General features: G+C 39.0%; 1 protein-coding gene across 2 annotated transcripts in view; it reads left to right on the top strand.

Annotated features, from left to right (window-relative positions):
- Positions 1–20,126, top strand: part of LOC118836914 (sodium-dependent phosphate transport protein 3-like) — a 60,480-nt gene that overhangs the window by 35,896 nt on the left and 4,458 nt on the right. For both annotated transcript variants that reach the window (XM_036744017.1, XM_036744016.1), the window contains exons 4-10: positions 6,106–6,339; positions 6,428–6,515; positions 6,786–6,872; positions 14,869–14,987; positions 17,553–17,714; positions 18,105–18,237; positions 18,346–18,487. In XM_036744017.1, coding sequence (XP_036599912.1) covers positions 6,106–6,339; positions 6,428–6,515; positions 6,786–6,872; positions 14,869–14,987; positions 17,553–17,714; positions 18,105–18,237; positions 18,346–18,487 — 965 coding nt within the window. The remainder of the gene's footprint in view (positions 1–6,105; positions 6,340–6,427; positions 6,516–6,785; positions 6,873–14,868; positions 14,988–17,552; positions 17,715–18,104; positions 18,238–18,345; positions 18,488–20,126) is intronic.

Here is a 20,126-nt window from a genome sequence, read left to right as displayed (position 1 = left end):
AAAAAGGGGGATATCTTAAGGGAATTAGTGGCATACTAAAGAAATGACTTGGCAAATCTCTAGATAGGGGAAGAGTTCATGACCAAACAAGAGATGAAGCAATTCATAAAAAATAAAATGCATAACTTTGGCTACATAGATTTTTTCTAAAAAATTTGCACAAACAAAATAACAGAAAATTAAGAAACTGAGGGTTAAAATCTCTGATAAAGGTCTCATTTTTAAAATGCATAGGGAGCTGAGTCAAATTTACAAAAATAACAGTCATTCTTCAATCGATCAATAGTCAAAAGATGTGAATAGGCAGTTGTCAGAGGAAGAAATCAAAGTTGTCAATTGTCCATGAAAAAATGCTCTGTCACTAATAATTAGAGAAACAAAAATCAAAACTCTAAACTACCACCTCATATCCATCAAATTTACTAAGATGACAAAAAAGGAAATCACAAATCCTGGAGAGGACATGGGAAAACTGATACCCTATGCCCAAAAAGTCATTGAACTGTGCATATCTTTGGATCCACTGATCCAGTTACTAGGTTACTTCAAAGGAATAAAAGAAATGGTAAAATGACACATATGTATGGAAAATATTTATAGCAGAGCTTTTTGTGATGACAAAGAATTGGAAGCTTGAAGGGAGGCCCATCAATTGGGCAATGGCTAAACAAGTTATGGTATATGAATGCAAAGGAATACCACTATACTGTAAGAAATGATGAATGGAATGGTTTCAGAAAATCTGGAAAGATGTGTATGAACCGATGCAAAGTGAAGTGAGTAGAATCAGGAGGACAATTTATACAATAACATTCCCCATTCTCAAGCTCTTGCAAAGGCCTATCAATTTCACCTTTCCAACATCTCTTGAATATGCTCCCTTTTCCTCTCTGATACTGCCATCATCCTGATGAGATGCTCATCATCTCATGTCTTGATTACTATAATAGCCTGCTGGTGAGTCTGTCTGACTCAAGTCTCTCCCCACTTGAATCCATCCTCCATTCAACTACTAAGGTGATTTCCTGAAATGAAGGTCTGGTCATGTCATCCTCCTACTCAATAAACTCCAGTGGCTTCCTGTTATCTCCAGGGACAAATATGGTATGCTCTATATGTCATTCAAAGCCCTTCATAACCTAGTCTACTTTTCCCATTTTCTTACAGTATACTCCCAAACACTTACTCTTTAATCCAGCAATACTGGACTCCTGGGTATTCCACTAACAGGACACTGCATCTCTTAACACCTGGAATTCTCTCTGACTGCCCTTCACTGCTAAAAAATCTCTCCTCTCCTACAACTACTGACCTCCTTGGCTTCCTTCAAGCTCCAACTAAAAGCCCATCTTCTACAGAAAACCTTCCCCAAATCCGCTTACTTCTAGTGCCTTTCCTCAATTAATTATTTCCTATTTGTCTTGCATATAGCTTGTTTTGTATATATTTGTTTTCATATTGTCTCCCTTATTAGATTGTAAGCTCCTTGAAGGCAAGGACTGTCTTTTGCTTCTTTTAAATCCCCAGCATTTAGCACAGTGTCTGGCACACAGTAAGTGCTTCATAATTTTTTTTTGATAGATTCTTAGTTTCTGATGCAGACACTGCTAGGATGACAATGAAAAAGTCCAAAACTTCAAATCCTCTGAAGGTCATGAGGTACTACTCTGGCCAACGGGGAAGAGCCCTCTCTCACCTAACAATTCTTTCACAGTGATTTGGCTGGAGACTTCTACACTAAGCTGCTGGATACTTGAATCCCTGGCTCCCAAAATGTTCTGCTATTTTAGAGATAATCCATAGGGCTTGACCACATTTTCTCAATTAATCCAAGCATACATTCTATTCAACATCCAATTCCAGGTCATCCAATGGCTTTCAATTGCATCTAAATCAATAGGTCTTTTTTTCAACCTCAGTCTAAAGCCAAAGATTCTATTTATTCAATAGAGAAGTGTTGCTGCATAGTTAAGGTATCAGAGCATAACATCTTATCACTTTAAGTGGAGTGGGGTAAGTGACTGAGCTGACTTCTATCCTTACAATGCCTTTCTGCCTTTTCTAAATACACCAAACTTTTCTACAATGTCTTACATAACTCCACTCTCCATCCCTCTCTTCCTCTAACCTGGTCTTCTTTTCTCTTTCTTCCTCTATACAACTCATGTCATCTTCCTGTAGGAATCATTTCATACGCATTAAAGTGTGGAGAGTGAGTGGAAAGAGTTCTTTTGTTGGATGGGAATAGGAGGGAATATAGAATTTAGAGCTGAAAGTGACCTTAAATATGATCAAATGCAACTTCATCATTTTACAAATATGGAAACAGAGGTCAAGAAATGTGAAGAATAGGAAGATTACATTGGTGGTGACTAACAGAACTGAGATTCAAACACAACTCCTCTGACTCAAACTTCCCTCTTTTATACTACAATTATAGTTCAATCAGGTACTCTCAAGCACTGATAAAACTCTTGCCTCTCCTACAGGAGCCATTTAGAAATGATATCTCTGGAGAGACAGAGCCAAGATGGCAGAGTAAAGGCAGGGATACACCTGAGCTCTCTCTGCAAACCCTCCAAATACCTTTACAAATGACTCTAAACAAATTCAGAGCAGCAGAACCCACAAAAAGACAGAGTGAAACAAATTTCCAGTCCAAGACAATTTGGAAGATTGGCAGGAAAGGTCTGTTGCACCAAAGTCCAGGAGGAGCACAGTCCAGTGCACACCAGACCACAGCAAATCCAGAGCAGGGTGACTGAATCAGTAGCAGAAGTCATGGTTTCCAGACCTCTCGACCCACGAACACCAAAGACAACTTGGAAGGTCAGCAGGAAAAATCTGTCCCACCTGGGTGAGAGTAGAGTGCAATTCAATGCAGGCCATGCCAGCACAGCCCCAAACTCAGGAAACCAGAAGCAGGCCTTGGGAGTAACTAAATTAGCAGTGGCAACAACTGCTTCTGGAGCTCTCAGTTCACAGATAGTAAAGGGGTCAAATAACTAGTCAGAAGGAGATTATAGAGGTCTTTTTGCTAGCACTAAGGCAGGACTCTGTTGCTTTGCCCATACTCAGATCCAGGTCACACTCCTGGGTGGCGGTCCCAGGGTGAGGTGAGCTGCAAGCCACAGTGAAGGAAGGACCCTTCTCACAGTTCCAGGGCAGAAAAGAGTGCCTGTGGTTACTCACAGACCAGATCACAAGCCAGAAGAGTAGTAAACACCTCTCCTTAGATTACACCACTCAGAAAAACTGAAAACTTCTAAATCCCTAGTAGTATCTCTGAAAACAGCCATACAAACCCACTGAAGCTTGGGAAAGTGCACCCTCTACCCTAGTATCAGAGCCCTACTTTAACAAAGAGTTAATAGGTCAAGTAATAGGCTGGGAAAATGAGCAATCAATGGAAAAAAAACTCAACTATAGAAAGTTACTATGGTGATAAGGAATATCAAAACAGACACTCAGAAGAAAACAAAGTCGAAGCTCCTACATCCAAAGCCTTCAAGAAAAATTAAATTGGTCTCAGGCCATGGAAGAGCTCAAAAAGGATTTTGAAAATCAAGTATGAGAGGTAGAAGAAAGATTGGGAAGAGAAATGAGAATGATGCAAGAAAGTCATGAAAAACAAGTCAACAGCTTAATAAAGGAAAAATAAGAAAATACTGAAGAAAATAACGCCTTAAAAACAGACTAGGCCAAATGATAAAAAAAGGTCCAAAAAGCCAATAAGAAGAAGAATGCATTAAGAAGTAGAATTGGCCAACTGGAAAAGGAGGTCCACGAGCTCACTGAAGAAAATAATTCCTTAAAAATTAGTAAGGAGTAAATGGAAGCTAATGACTTTACAAGAAATCAAGAAACAATAAAACAAAACCAAAAGAATGAAAAAAAATAGAAAGCAAGGTGAAATATCTCATTGGAAAAACAACTGACCTGAAAAATAGATCCAGGAGAGATAATTTAAAAATTATTGGACTACCTGAAAACCATGATCAAAAACAGAGCCTAGATATCATCTTTCAATAAACTATCAAGGAAAACTGCCCTGATAATCTAGAGCCAGAGGCTAAAATAGAAATTGAAAGAATCTACCAATCACCTCCAGAAAGAGATCCCCAAATGAAAACTGCCAGGAATATTATAGCCAAATTCCAGAGTTCCCAGGTCAAAGAGAAAGTATTGCAAGCAGCCAGAAAGAAACAACTCAGGTAACATGGAGCGACAGTCAGGATAAGCCAGGATTTAGTGGCTTCTACATTAAAGGATCAGGTCTTGGAATATTATATTCTGGAGGAGAAAAAAAGAGCTGACATTACAAGCAAGAATCACCTACCCAGAAAAACCAAGTATAATCCTTCAGGGGAAAAATTGGTCATTCAATGAGATAGAGTACTTTCAGGCATTCTTGATGAAAAGACCAGAGCTGAATAGAAAATCTGACTTTCAGATACAAAACTCAAGAGAAGAATAAAAAGCTAAACAGCAAGAGGAAATCATAGGGAACTTAATAAGGTTAAACTGTTTACATTCTTATGTGGGAAGATGATATTCTTAACTCATAAGGCCTTTCTCATTATTAGGGTAGTTAGAAGGAGTATATATAGACAGAGGGAACAGTGGCAAGTAGAATATCAAGGGATGATATTTAAAAAATAAAATTAAGGAGTGAGAAAGGAATGTACTAGGAGAAATAGAAAGGGAGAGACAGAATGGGGTAAATTATCTCACATAAAAAAGTTAACAAAAAGTGGAGGTGAAGGAGAGGAAGTGAAGGGAAGTGAGTGAACCTTACTTTCATCAGAATTGGCTCAAAGAGGGAATAACATACACTCAATTAGGTATAGAAATTCTATCTTACCCTACAGGAAAGTAGGAGGGGAAGGGGATAAGAGAAGAGGGGTGGTGACAGAAGGGAGGGTGGATTGGGGGAGGGGATAGTCAGAAACAAAACACTTTTGAGGAGGGATAGGGTGAAAGGAGAGAGAGAATAGAAAAAAATGGGGAGGGAGGAATAGGATGGAGGGAAATACAGTTAGTAACTGTGAAAAAATTGAAGTATGTTTCTCTGATAAAGGCCTCATTTCTCAAACATATAGAGAACTGAGTCAAATTTATAAAAATAAGAGCCATTATCCAACGATAAATGATCAAAGGATATGATCAGTTTTCAGAAGAAGTAATCAAAGCTATCTATAGCCATATAAAAAATACTCTAACTCGCTATTGATTGGAGAAATACAAATTAAAACAATTGTGAGTTGCTACCTCACACCCATTAGATTGGCTAATAGGACAGAAAAGGCAAATGGCAAATGGTGGAGGGGATGTTGAAAAAATGAGACATTAAAGGATTCTTGGTGGAGTTGTGAACTGATTCAACCATTCTGTATAGCAATTTGGAACTATGCCCAAAGGGCTAGAAAACCCTGAATACCCTTTGACCTAGCAATACCACTGCTAGGTCTCAAGAGATAAAAAACAAAAAGGAAATGGACCTATATGTATAAAAATATTTATAGTGGCTCTTTTCTGGGGACAAAGAATTAGAAATTGAGGGGATGCCCATCAACTGGAGAATGGCTGAATAAGTTGAGGTATGTGATTATGATGGAATACTATTATACTATAAGAAATGTTGAGCAGGATGCTCTCAGAAAAACCTGGAGAAACTTGCATGGGCTGATGCAAAGTGTACTTTGTACTGTACATCAATATTATAAGATGATCAGCTGTGAATGATTTTACTTTTCTCAGCAATACAATGATCCAAGACAACCCTGAAGGAATTATGATGAAAAATGCTATCCATCCCCAGAGAAAGAACTGATGGTATCTGAATACAGATTGAAGCATACTTTTGTTTACTTTATTTTTCTTGAGCTTTTTTGGTCTCTGTTTCCTTTCACAATATGGCTATTACGGAAATGTTTTACATGATTACACTCTTAATGGGAAGGTGGGTGAGGAGGGAGGAAGGGAGAGAATTTGGAAATCAAAGTTTTAAAAAACAAATGTTAAAAATTGTTTTTATGTGTAACTAGGAAAAATAAAATACTAAGCAAAAAAAAAAAAAAGAAATGATATCTCTTTGTGTTTCAGGTCCCTGCATATGACTGGAGTCCAGAAATTCAGGGGATAATTCTCAGTTCTATCACCTATGGTCAAATCATCACATTAACCCCAAGTGGGTATTTTGCTGGAGTGCTCGGAGCAAGGAAAATATTCATGATTGGATTGTTCATCTCCTCAGTTCTCAGCCTCTTAATACCATTAGCAGCAGCTCAAGGAATGGTTTATATCATTCTGACAAGGACAGCCCAGGGCATGGCCCAGGTATTAAAATATGTGCTAAGCCTAACTAGCATATAGTGTTCTTCAACTTTAGGGATTAAAAAGAAAAATCATGGTATCTTCATTTCAGGGGATGGAATTTGGAGCTTCACCATCTTTCTGGGTAAAATGGGCTCCACCATTGGAACGGAGTCGAATAAGTAGCATTACTTCATCTGGTAAGAAATGAAAGTCGTGTCCTTGCCTCTTTATCACTGCATCTTCCATTTTTGGTTCACTGAAAAGGAGACTCATCAAAATAGGACTATAAATAGAAGGAGAATCCTGGATCCTGAATATTTGTGCTCTTTTCTCTCAATTGGCTTTAATGTTGTATGACCCACTGTGCCCATTGTTCACTTTCCCTCTGTCCAGTGGCTTTCAGTCAGCCTAATAATCTTTAGCTTCCAATACCATGATTCATAACTTACTTTCTATCTTCCACTCAGGTGCAATTTTGGGCATCTTCACGGTCCTCCTTTTGGGTGGATTCATCTGTCAATCCCTAGGTTGGCCATACATCTTTTATATCTTTGGTAAGTTATTTCCTCTCAAATCGAAATGTTCCCATTTTCAAAGGAAATGCTCCTGGATATCTGATGCCCTTTGTGATTTTTCACAAAACTAACACTCATATAGCACTTACTATGTGCCAGGCGCTATGCTAAAAACTTTACAATTATTATCTCATTTGATCCACACAACAACCCTGGGGAATAGGTGCTATTATTATCAACATTTGATAGATGAGGAAACTGAGCCAAGAAGAGCTTAAGTGACTTATCCAAGGTCACATAGCTAGTAAGTGTCTGAACTCCAGTCTTCCTGAATCTCGGGTAACTACTGTGCCACCTAGCTAATATCCAGTGTTATCCTACATAAAAAGTTAACATATCATTGAAGAAAAAAATGCAACCTTATAAAATGTTTTGTTCAACCTTATTATATGAGACAGCTGAGACTCAGAGAGATAAAGTGGATTTTTCATCTTTCCAAAGAAAGACTTTAGAGATAGAATGGGAACAAAAATCCAGATCTGCTGATTACTGGTCCAATGCTCTTTCCATCATCAGTGACATCTAGTTTTAAGTCTGCCTGCAATACTAAATCATTACCAATTCTACGAACCTACATTCTATTGCCCCTGTATATCAACATCAAATGTACCCCAAAGCTGAAAAGGACATTTTTCTCATCCCTGTCAAAATGTTTTTTCTTCCTTCAAGTCTCAGGTTAGATGCCATGTCCTCCCTGAAGCCTTCTTTGGTCCCCTTCCCCCTTTTAAAAATTTTATGCATATTGTATTCCCCCAAATGTATGTAAACTCCATGAGGGTAGGGGCTGTTTAATTTTTGTCTCTGTATTGCGATACCCTAACCCAGTACCTTGTACATGATAGATGCTTGAAGAATATGTGTTAAAGTGAATGAATTGAAAGTCAGTTATCAAAGCTATGAAGCTACTTGCAATCTCCTTATAGTGTTCTTGGCTGCTGTCTGTGGAAGAGAAAACCCTTTTCAACCTGTTACCACATGTTATTCATTATTAGTTTACTATGTGTAGGATCTGTGATTTTGTGTATGATGGAAAACTGTATATGATAGAAAATTCTGTTTTGGAAATTCCCTCCACCAGAGCTGATCACAAGTCAATCCATAACTTTGTTCATAAGTCTATGTGCCTAAGGCATGCAGGAATTAAGTGATTTGCCCATGGTGGAATGGCTAGCAAGTGTAGGAGATTTGAACGCAGGTTTTCCTGATTCAAAGATGAACACCGTATTCACCATTTTATCCAATATTAATTACCATATAGAAATCCATACCAGCGGAAATCTCCATCACTATCAAGGACATGAATAAGTTAGGACAGCTGACTGAGAGGTATGAGGAGGTGCTACCGATGAACTGTGCAAAGCTACAACCTCTACTCTGACATTACATGACTCAAGGACTGGAGATGTCCTTCACCCATATGACCTAACTGTCCACCATTACATCTGTGATTCAAAATAGTCATATATGTTATGACAATTACGTTCATATACTTTCTCTCTCTCTCTCTCTCTCTCTCACACACACACATACACACACACATACACACATGTATATATACATGTATATGTCTATATACAAATATATGGTCTTTTGCCTGAGCTACAAGACCACATTGCCAATTGCTTATTAGACATCTCCATAGGTACCACAAAACCAGCATGTACCAAACAAAACCCATTACCTTCCTTCCAAGATCCATTCCTATTTCTAAATTCACTATTTCTGCCACTATACTTGTTATTCAGGCTTGCAACCTTGGAATCATTCCTGGATCTGTCTCTCCCTCACATACAATTTCCAATCAATTGCTAACAATTGCCAATTGATTAACTCAGGCAGGCATGCAATAGGCTTTATAGTACTGCTACATACAGGTGCTAAGTACTCGGAATGCAAAAAGAGGTTAAAGGCAGTCCCTACCCTCAAGAAGGGCAACTAGGTGGCACAGTGGATGCCACCTAGTTGCCAGGACTAGTGTCAAGAAGACTTATCTTCCTGAGTTCAAATTTAGCCCCATACACTTACTAGCTGTGTGATCCTGAGCAAGCCTCAGTTTCCTCACCTGTAAATGAGCTGGAGAAGGAAATGACAAATCTTCTTTGCCAAGAAGACCCCAAATGGGGTTATGAAGAGTCATACACACATGACTGAAACAACTGAATAACAACAGCCCTCAAGGAACTCAAATCTAATGGAGAAACAACAAGCAAATAAATAAATACAAATAACTTTATACAGGCTGGGGTGAGATTTCAGTTGGGACTTGAAGGAAGCCTGGGAAGCCAGGAGACAGAAGAGGAAGGAGACAGTTCCAGGTATGAAGGAACACCAAAAACAATGCCTGAAGCCAAGAGATTGAGTGTTTTGTTCATGGGACAGCGAGCAGGCCAAGGTCACATGATCAACAAGTACCTAGTGGGAAGAAAGGTTTAAGAAGCCTAGAAAAGCTGATGAGGAGAAGGGTAGATTATGAAGAGCTTTGAATGTCAGAGAACTTTGTATTTGATCTTGAAGGTGACAGGAATCCACTGGAGTTGAGTGTGTGTGTGTGTGTGATTGTTAAACTTATATATTTAGGAAAAAAAATACTTTGGCAGCTTAATGGAAGATGGATTGTAGTGAGGAGAGACTTATGACAGGTGTACCCACCAGCAGGCTACACCAGAGTGGTTGCAATATTAGAGGAGAGAAGTGTGTATATGCAAGAGATGTTGCAAAGGTGAAATTGACAGGCCTTGGCAATAGATTGGATAGGAGGGAGAGGTAAGAGAAAGTTAGGAGTCAAGGATGATACCTAGGTTGCAAGCATGGGGGACTGGGAGGATTTGGTGCTCTCTAAAGTTATTAAAAAAAAGTTTGAAAGTGGGGAGGATTTAGGAGAAAGGATAATAGGCTCAGTTTTGTATATGTTGAGTTTAAAGTATCTAAAAGAAATTCCAATTTAAGATGTTTGAAAGACAATAGGAGATGTGAGACTGCAAGTCAGAAACGAGGTTGGGCAGGAGAGGTAAATTTGAGAATCAGAATAGAGATGATAGTTAAATTCATGAGATCTGATGAGATCACCAAATGTAGTAGTATAGAAAAAGAAGAGAAGGTCCAAAACAGATAGTACCACATCATACCAAAGGTTAGAGGGCATGACTTAGATGCGGATCCAGCAAAGGAGACTAAGAAAGACTGGTCCAATAGGTAGAAGAACTAGGAAAGGGTGATGTCTTAAAATCCTATAGAGATTTTTTTTTTGCATTTTAAAATTTTAAGTGGAATGTCTCTTGTTATCTTTGGGGATTTTTGTTAGTATTATATAGAAATGGTGATTTTAAGGATATATTTTGTATCTTGCTACCTTGCTGAAGCTATTATCTCAATTAGGTTCTCCACTGCTTTTCTAGGGTTTTCTAAGTGTACCGTCATTTCATCATGGAGACAGTTTGGCTCTTCTTTGCTGAGATGTATACCTTTACTTTGTTATCTTGTCTTATTACTGTAGCTACTATTTCTAGAATTATATCAAATAATAGTGGGAATAGGGGTAACCTTGCTCTACCCCCTACTTCTATTGGGAAAGCTCACAGTTTCTTCGCCGCAAACAGTGCTATCTCTTGGTTTTTAACATATATTTTAATCTCATTAAAAGGGGCCCTTCCATGCCTGTATATTTTAGAATTGTCAATCTAATCAAGCACTGCATTTTGTCAAAGGACTTTCTTTCTGAATCTACTGAAATAACTATGTAATTTTATCTCTGTTGTTTATATGATGACTTATGTTACTTTTTCTTCTTATATTGAACCATCCTTCCATTCTCAATATGAATCCATTTTGGTCAGTGAATTATTTTCTGTATTTATTTCTGTAGTCTCTTCTAACCTGTCCCTCCAGACTGAATGCATGCTAATATTCATGCATGAGTAAAATTAAAAAGCATTGAAATTTTACTTACAATCAATCAACAAGTATTTATTAAGAGTCAGTGTGCTAAATTCTGGACATACAAGAATAAATAATAAAACAGTCCCTATTCACAGATATCTAACATTCTAATAGGGAAGCAACTGGATAGCATAAATATAAGGGGAATAATTACAAATATATGCAAAGTAGATACATATATGATAGTATTGGAAGTAAAACACTAGCAGTTGGGGGATCAGGAAGGGTTTATGAAGAGAAATTTTTTAAGGAGGGGAGAGATAGGCATGTTTGAAGGTAGCTGAGGAGTAACTAGTCAGTAAGGAGAGGGGAGATTATTGAGGATGCAATCTACTGAAGAAGATGGAAAGACAGACTCAAGTTCCCATGTAGAAGAGCTGGGCTTGTAGAAGGCACTGTGATAAGTACTAGGGGTACAGAGAGAAAAGTAAGAAATCCTGCTTTCGAGGAGCTCAAAATTTGAAATGAGGAGACAACATATACAGCAGATTTCACCTGCAAGTCTGATGGAAAGGTCAAGGGGCCCTTAGGCTACAGCAGCAAAGTATACAGTAATGCGTCTTCTTTAGTGTCATTGTCGTTGACAAAACTATATCCATTTCTGACCATGAACCATTTGACAATGCCAAGGGCTTTATTAAGGTTCTCAAGGTGAGAATTTTCTTCTTTGAGTCTTCAGTAATTGTGATTGCTAAGGAGGCTGGGACTACATCATCTGCAGAGCCTATTGCTAGTTTAAATATCCACAAAGATTGTTCTCCTGGACGATTTCTGTAGAGGATGGATTGGAAGAAGAGCTGAAGGAGCTGGACCAGGAGGAGAAGGAGGTGCTGCTATTCTTAGGGCTCTTGAGTTTATCTACACCTCATTTGGCAGTTGGTCAGCAGCTGGTAGTGCTAGTACCTGGGATGTTGGCCACTTCTCTGTAAGAGTTTTTCCTTTAATGGTAACTTCCAGTGGTCTGAGCAATGGCTATTTCCAGGACTCTTGAGGACAGGCTTCCAGGCTAACTTCTGCTTCACTCCCTTTCCAGGAACACTGATGGGATCTAACAGGAAGTGGTAGTCAAAGTTGACTCACCCAGTACTTGCCACTTTCTTTTTCTCCCTCAGGGGACCTTGTTGTTCCAGCCAGTTTGGATTGCCTTCCCCACAGGTAACATTTGGCTGGCATTGGTGGTGGCAGTGGCTGGGATTATAGACCCACTTTCCTTATAGATTGCTTTCCTGGATAATGTCTGAAGGGGATGGTTGGTAACAAAGCCAGTGAACTGGAGGACTCTGCTATTCCAAGAGCTTTGGGGCTTATCCATCCACCAATGGGAGTAGGTATTGATGTGTTTGGGATAGAAAGCAAACAGTCATTTATTACATATTATTCATCCTTACATGCTCAATATTCTATCCAAATTGGACTACTTTTGGTTCTCCATATATGGCTTATACATCATTCCTAGAATGAATTTCCTCATCACCAGCCTCTTAGAATCCTTAACTTCCTTCAAAGCTCTGTCCTTATGTCACTTCCAAGATAAGGTCACTCCTGATTTCCTCAATTGTTAGTGTTGCCCTCTGAAATTACTTTGTATGTGTTTTTATCTTGACTTTTCTGTGTGTCGTCATTCCCTATAGTAAAATGTAAGCCACTTGTAGACTAGGACTGTTTCACTTTTCTTTTTGTAACTCTAGTTCTGGGCACAGTACCTTACACACACACAGTTTAATAAATACTTATTGGATTAATGGGTGACCCATGAATCTCTGATTGGTTCTATGCTGTTTAATAGTGTTATAAATGACTGAGCAAAAATGAGAACTGCATTCTAAATCCATTGTTATGTTGACACAAAATGGGGAAGTATAGCTAACATACTCAGAGCCTCTTAAACTTTTTCTACTCGTGACCTCTTCAGTGCTTCTTACACTGTGGGTCATGACCCATGACCCACAGTGTAAGAAGCATTGCCAGATGAGATGACAGTAGGTATCCAAAAATGTCTTGATAGGCCAGAACACTGGGTTGCATCTAAAAAGATGAACAAACAGAAATAAAGGCTTGTATTTTGTTGTTTTTTTAAAAAAATATACCAGTTTTATAAGCATAAGCTAGGGAAAGTGTCCTTAGATAATAGTTTGCCTGAAAAATAGATCTTGGTGTTTTGTTGGAGTACAAGCTCCATATGGATCCATATAATGGTATGGCAGCTTAAGAAGTTAATACAGTCCTATGCTATATTAAGAAAGAATATGGAACATACTGTGGTCTCATCAGACCGCATTCAGACCATCCATTTGGGGACAACTCATTCTAAGAGGACTAAGACTCTTGGTATCCTGGAGCTTATCTAGAGGACAGCAATAAGGATAGTGATCTCAAGTTTGTGCCCTATAAGAATCAGTTGAAGGGGCTGGGGATTTGAGGAGAGGCTCAGGATGGGCATGAGAGTGTGCTTGTTGGTAGTGGGTATTGGGTGAACCATACTGATTCCATCTTGTGACTCAATTCTGGATTTAGCTCAGTTCCTTTTCTGTTCACTTATGGGTGTAGTCCAATTCCTGTCTTGCGATAAAACTATTCAATTTTGGGAATTGAAAAAAAATTATCGTATTGCTTGAACCTAGCCCTACAAGGCTGGGAAGTAGTACCACTTCTACCTGCTGCATAGAGACCTTTAACAAAGGATGTAGGTTAGGCTGACCAGAAAGCCAGTCAGATCCAAAGATTGATGCAAGGATTTTTCTCACAATTACACATCTCAAGCAGCCCATAGGTCTTATCTGAAAACTGGATCTGTACTGATCAATCAGTTGTGGTTTCTATGGTCCTTTGATTGTTTACAGACACTTGGAGGGAGTGGGACACCTCTTTTTTTGATTTCAGGGAATCAAACCTGTTTGCTCTGCCCTTCCCAAATTTAAAAGTCTCTAACCTTTCCTCCAATTAGAAATTGGATTACCTAATTTTGTATCCTGGTTAATTGTCTACTTTTAATTAATTGGTGGTGTTTAATTAATTGTTTTAATGTAAAGAAATCTGCCTCTCCCTGTATTTAGGGTCTAGTACCAAAGCTGAGGAGAGCTACTGGTCCTGATTTGTTAGGCAGTTGGCCTTCATTGCTTAATAAATCAAGATGCTCAGAAGCTCAAACCTCTATTTCCTCACTTGTTCCATCTTTTATGCCATAATAGTAATATTTAGGTATTTTAAAGGCTGCGTTTTGGAAGATGGATTAGGTGTGCTTGGCTTGATAATCAAAAGCAGAACTAGGAGCAATGATTGAAATGTGCAAAAACATGAACTTAGAAAATATAAGCGAAACTTTTAAGCCATTAGAAGTATCTGAATGCAGAATGGCCTGATTCAGGCAATAGTGGTTTCCCTGGTACTACAGTTCTTCAGGCAAATAAATGGTAAATAAACACTGGTCCAGCATATGTAGATAGAATTCTTTTGCAGGCAGGAATTGAACTGTATTGCCCCTTAGATCCCTTCAAATTCAGAATTTTGTTTTACTCTCATTCTGTGAGATTCTATAAGGCCCAGTCTTAAAGAAGCAAGGCTATATTCAGCGAAGTAAGAAATGCTGTTTAGAAAGCTGAGATGATAAAGTGGGTTTGGGGGAGAAATAACCAATAAAAGACATACAGTGGGCCCATAAGAAGGGAAAGAAGTTCTGAACATTGGTGTTATCACATAAAATATAGAGACAGATATTGGCGATACAGATATAGATGAAGATGTTGATATAAATGAATATGAAGACATAGGTATTGATTTTACAGATATTGATATACATATAGATACAATGATAGATATAAATACTCATATGGATTATATGAAGATGATATAGATGCAGATACACATAGGGAGTACATATACATATGTTGAGAGAGACAGAGAGAGAGAGAGAGAGAGAGAGACAGAGAGAGAGAGAGAGAGACAGAGAGAGAGAAAGACAGAGACAGAGAGAGCACAAGATGCAGCAGAATCATATCAAAGGGAGAAATTATCAACATTAACTTGGTATTGTTTTTCCTAGGAGGAATTGGCTGCATCTGCTGTGTTATTTGGTTTTCTCTAGTTTATGATGATCCCATTAATCATCCCTATATAAGTGAGAGTGAAAAGGAATATATCACTTTTTCATTGGCTGGAGAGGTATGTTAATAAAAGCCACTAACATTTCTATTGTGCTTAATTGTTTAGAGATTGTGTAGTAGTAGAAGCTGCCCCACTGAGGACCCAAATGGAACTGGCCAGTTCGGTTTGGCAACACGGCTCTTTCTTTCTCTTTCTTTCTTTCTTTCTTTCTTTCTTTCTTCCTTCCTTCCTTCCTTTCTTTCTCTCTCTCTCTGTTTCTCTCTCTCTCTCTCTTTCCCTTCCTTCCTTCCTTCCCTCCTTCCTTCCTTCTTTCCTTCCTTCCTTCCTTCCTTAATTTTTCTTCCTTCCTTTCTTCCTTCCTTTCTCTCTTTCTTTCTTTCCTTGTTTCTTTCTTTCTTTCTTTCTTTCTTTCTTTCTTTCTTTCTTTCTTTCTTTCTTTCTTTCTTTCTTTCTTTCTTTCTTTCTTTCTTTCTTTCTTTCTTTCTTTCTCTTCCTTCCTTTCTTTGTTTCTTCTTAGGGTATTATGCCCTTACCAGTGGGTGCTCTGCCCAAAGGAATGCAGATTTTGATCTCTGAAACCTCACAATGTATCTTGGGGTTTGTGGGCTAGCTTTTTCTCTTAAGGACCATGCCTTAAACCCAAATCACTCTAGCTCTCACTGATTAGCCAGTAGGTCCCAGGCCAAGCTCTACTTGGTCATTGTTTGGGCCATGATTGGATCAGAGTGAATGGCAATTATTTCTGTTTTGGTCAGAAACCCTGAGAGTCTTCCCCTCCCAGATTATTTTTGACTAAGTGAAAGAGGCCATTCTCTGCCTCATTTCTTACCTATCCCTAATCACTGAATGGGCACTGCCTCAGGCAAAGCAAGATCTTTTAAAGACTTTAGTTTAAAAAGGCAGGCAGGGTGGGGAACCTGTGGCCTCCAGGCCACATGTGGTCTTCTAGGTACTTGGGTTTGACCTTTTGACTGAGTCCAAGTTTTACAGAACAAATCCTTTTATTAAGGGGATTTGTTTTGTGAATTTTAGATTCAGTCAAAGGGCTGCACCTGAGGTCCTAGAGGGCCATATGTGGCCTCAAGGAGGCCTCAGGATCCCCATCCCTTGGTCAAGATCTCCCACTACATCCAGGGCCATCTCCAGTCATCCTGATCTATATCTTGACCCTGAACCCAGGTAACTCTGGAGGAGAAAGTGAGGCTGGTGACTCTGCACAGCCTTCTCTCACTTAAATCCAATTCACCTGCATGTTATGGCATCACTTCCCTGATGTCATGGTCCTCTTTGAGAGCAAAGGACAAACAACAATAACAATTGTTTTCAAAGTACTTCACATATTTAAACCACCAACTGGCACTGCTAGTCCTAGTCTGATCCCAGTCACCATAAGAACCAGGCATGAGTAGTCTCAAATTCACCTGATAGTGTGCTCAGATTCAAAATGACTTGGTTCCTACTTGGGATATTGGTCATACACTCAGGAAAAGCTCTGATGCAAAAAGAACCTCCTTCTGTCCTTTTCCTTCCTGCCAGCCTGCTCTATTTAGGCCATGCCTCCTAGCTGTCCTGCATCACTGCTCACCTCATTGGCTGACTCAGCACTAAAGTCATCTTAGGGCATCTTACTGCTTTAGCCACATCAGTCTCTCTCAATCCCTAACACATTCTTGATTTCTCAGTCCTTAAAATCCCCTCTCTCCCTCTCCTTTTTCAAACCTTATGTAATATCTGTTGGCCCTCCCTCAGAAACTATTATTGCACCTTGAAGAGTCAAGTGAAAATGTTAAAAAAAAAAACAGTCTCAGTTGTCTTTGTCATCATCCCTACCCTTTGCCCATAAAGCTCTTTCCTTTAGGTCTCACCTTTATGCATCTCTAACCTAAAATATGGTGCCACATTCATCAGCAGGTAGCATAGATATAACTGCCCTGAAACAACAATCTCACTTCTTTCCTTAACCCTGTGACGTAGGTAGTGCAGTCATTATCATCCCCGCTGTACTACCAAAATCAGAAACAACACTGAGACCCAAAAAGGTGATGGACTCACCCCATGTCACAAAGCTAATAAATGGTAGACTTGAGATTCAAACCTAGGCCTCTTGAATCTTAGTCTAGTGGCTTTTCCAAAATAGGATGCTACTAGATTTCCAGACTCTTGCTTCTACCCTGTATTTGTGTTTTGATTTCTCAGAAGCAGGGCTCTAAATAGCATAGAGCAAATGGAACTCTGACTATCATGGGCAGGGAAAAGGAAGAGAGAATTCTTCCTCCTAGCAATGACCACCACCCCTGCACTTTGTCTTACACTCCTCTGCACTGTTGGTACAACTATACCTGGGCTTCCCCAGCTAAAACTCGATCACTATAGCACTTAGATCCTTAGTGGGAGGGTCAGACTGTGAAAGACAGTATGTGCTTTTTTTCCCTATATAACTTCATTGCAAGGTGACTGCCCCTGTGTCTTCCCCTCCCCATCTGTAATAGCATTTTTCCTGGTCACAAACATTCCTAGTCACAGTTGTGGTCAGAAGGGATGAGCAGTAGCATGAGTACTTAGCATGCAACACTTCCTGCCGTTCTCCCAGTTCTCTGTACTGACTGTTGCATTTCCTTTTAGAACAGTTCTCCCAGTTGGTCTTTGCCTATCAATGCCATGATCAGATCCCGCCCACTTTGGGCCATTATTATCACTGGCTTTTGCCGATTCTGGTTAGTCACCAACCTGACGATATCACTGCCACTACTGATAAACGTTATGTTTGATTTTGACATCAGAAATGTGAGTATACGGTCCCTGCTTTCTCTTATTTCTGCGAATGCCTTATTCAATCCTCAGTTACTTTCTATGAAGCTGATAAGACTGTCATGGGAACTGAACAATCCTAGAATTATACAGTGAGAAGGGACCTCAGACATCATTTAGTCCAGCACTCTCATTTAAAATATGAGGAAAGTGAGGCCGGTAGGCAAGAGTGGTATGGAAGCTTGCAGAAAATTAGGAGTATTTAACCAAACAAACATGGGTACAGAAAAGCGAGTCTGGGTGAGCCAAATACGAGACTTGTCAACTTCATAATTCACCCCAGAGCCAACCCTTGTGGTTGTCTAGGCAATTGAGTATCTTGTTTCTGGCACCCATGTCATCCTTGCACAATTCTTCTCTTCACAGAATGGGATTCTGAGTGCACTACCTTCTATTGCTGCATGGATCTGTATCACCCTAGGAAGTCAAATGGCAGATTTCCTCTTGTCCAAGAAGATTCTGAGCCTAGTGGTGGTTCGGAAACTCTTCACAGTTCTGGGTGAGGACATTTCCATATGAGAAGTTAACCTTCATGAATTTCTTATAGTAGACCTCAAGTATTTCCCAACAATGTATGCATGGTTTTTTGTTTGTCCTTGCTCCCCAGGAATGCTTCTCCCATCAGTATTCATCACAGCTGTGCCATACGTCAGTCCCATCACTGCTGTTACCTTACTGATGCTCTCTATGGGAATAAGCTGCCTGTGTTACTCGGGATTCATGATTAATTCCCTAGATATCGCTCCCAGGTAGGGCTCCCAGCCTCTTCCCCTCTTCCTTATATGATTCTAGAGTTAGAAAGCTTAGGTACAAATCCCAGCTATTATATTTAGCATATAATTTTTTAAAAGTCCGAACTTCTTTATGTCTCAGTTTTCAAATCTGTGAAAGGGGGTGATTATTTCCTAATTCAATGGATTATTATAATGGAAGGACTTTGTAAACCAGTGGTGTCAAACAAAAAATAAGCAGGGACCACTAAACTACATATAAGGATTACCTGTGGGCTGCATATTAACTCAGAAAACCATATTAACATTATTTATCTTTTATTATATTTTATTTATTCTGTTAAATATTCCTCAATTACATTTTAATCTGGTTCAGCCCACACTTGGGAGTGCTATGAGCAACATATGGCCTGTTGTTTGACACCACTATTGTAATCTATAAATTGATACATAAATCTGACTTACTGTTATTCTTTTTCTAAAGGCATTTTCTTTCGCTAAGGGCCTGTTCTGATGCTGCATACTCACATGGAGGTGACATATAGTTCTCAATTATAATGGTAGCAGAACATACTTGAACCTCTAGCTTTTCCTACCAATTTAGAAACTCTTTAAGTGCAGAATTGGTGATGGACACCGTGTTTATTGCTCAGGGACCAGCCTTGCTAAATGCAGTCTGTTACCCGGCAATTTGGTTTTTGGCTACAGCTATTCTCAAAGATGATTTGATGAGATATAGGAAGGATTTTAATCTGCATTTGTGGAGGGATGAATACTCACACATGAAACTCCAGAAGTTTGAAGTAATAAGCCCTTCAAAATTAATTAAGTTTCATCCTTACAACAACTTTGCCCCATATTGTAATCATTCTTAGCTATATGTATCACATGATCTGAGGCAGGTACCTGGATGGTCAGATTTGCTCCCATTTGTTTTGGGTCTGTCAATCACTTCAATGTAGAAGCAGACCACCCACAAAGTTGAAGTTGATAGGGACAAGTGCCACAAAAACACAGCTATCAACAGAATGCATGTCTTTCAGTTGACTCTAAATCTCTGGTGCTTGCTCACCCGTTTCCAGAAATGGATTAACTGAACTGGCAGATGCTTTCTAACCACTTGATGATTTTCTGCTCTTGGTACCCAACCATAATTTGTGAAAGTTAATTAGTGTATTGGCATTGATTCTTGCCAATTTTGTAGGATCAACTAGTATCATTCTATTCTAGTCACAGCAGACAAAATAGAGGAAGGGGCAGAAATTATTGGTGTGGGCTCAAGATCTCATTACTTCCAAACTATTGGAGATGAGGATTTTGATAAATGGGACAACATTCTTGATATCCTTGGAACATGCTAAGTACCTTGTATCTGATGCTTTAAAAACACCTGCCACTCGAATAAGGACCAAAGGAATAGTTTATGCCTTTGGAAAAAAATAATTTTGTATGACTCTAATGCTTACTTCTTTGCATTATTGCATATCCATGTATATGCACATACACACATATATAGTATGCCTATATATCAAATATATGTGTATATATGATACCCTTACAATTTGTATCTATATATACAATTCGTACATGTACACATATCACATGTGTACATGTATGTATGCATATATACATGTATATTTGGAACCCTCCAGTAGAA

Source organism: Trichosurus vulpecula, chromosome 2 (genome assembly GCF_011100635.1).
Source record: "Trichosurus vulpecula isolate mTriVul1 chromosome 2, mTriVul1.pri, whole genome shotgun sequence".
Classification (NCBI taxonomy): Eukaryota; Metazoa; Chordata; class Mammalia; order Diprotodontia; family Phalangeridae; genus Trichosurus; species Trichosurus vulpecula.
Note: the sequence above shows the minus strand (reverse complement) of the source record. Positions and strands in the feature narration are given on the sequence as shown.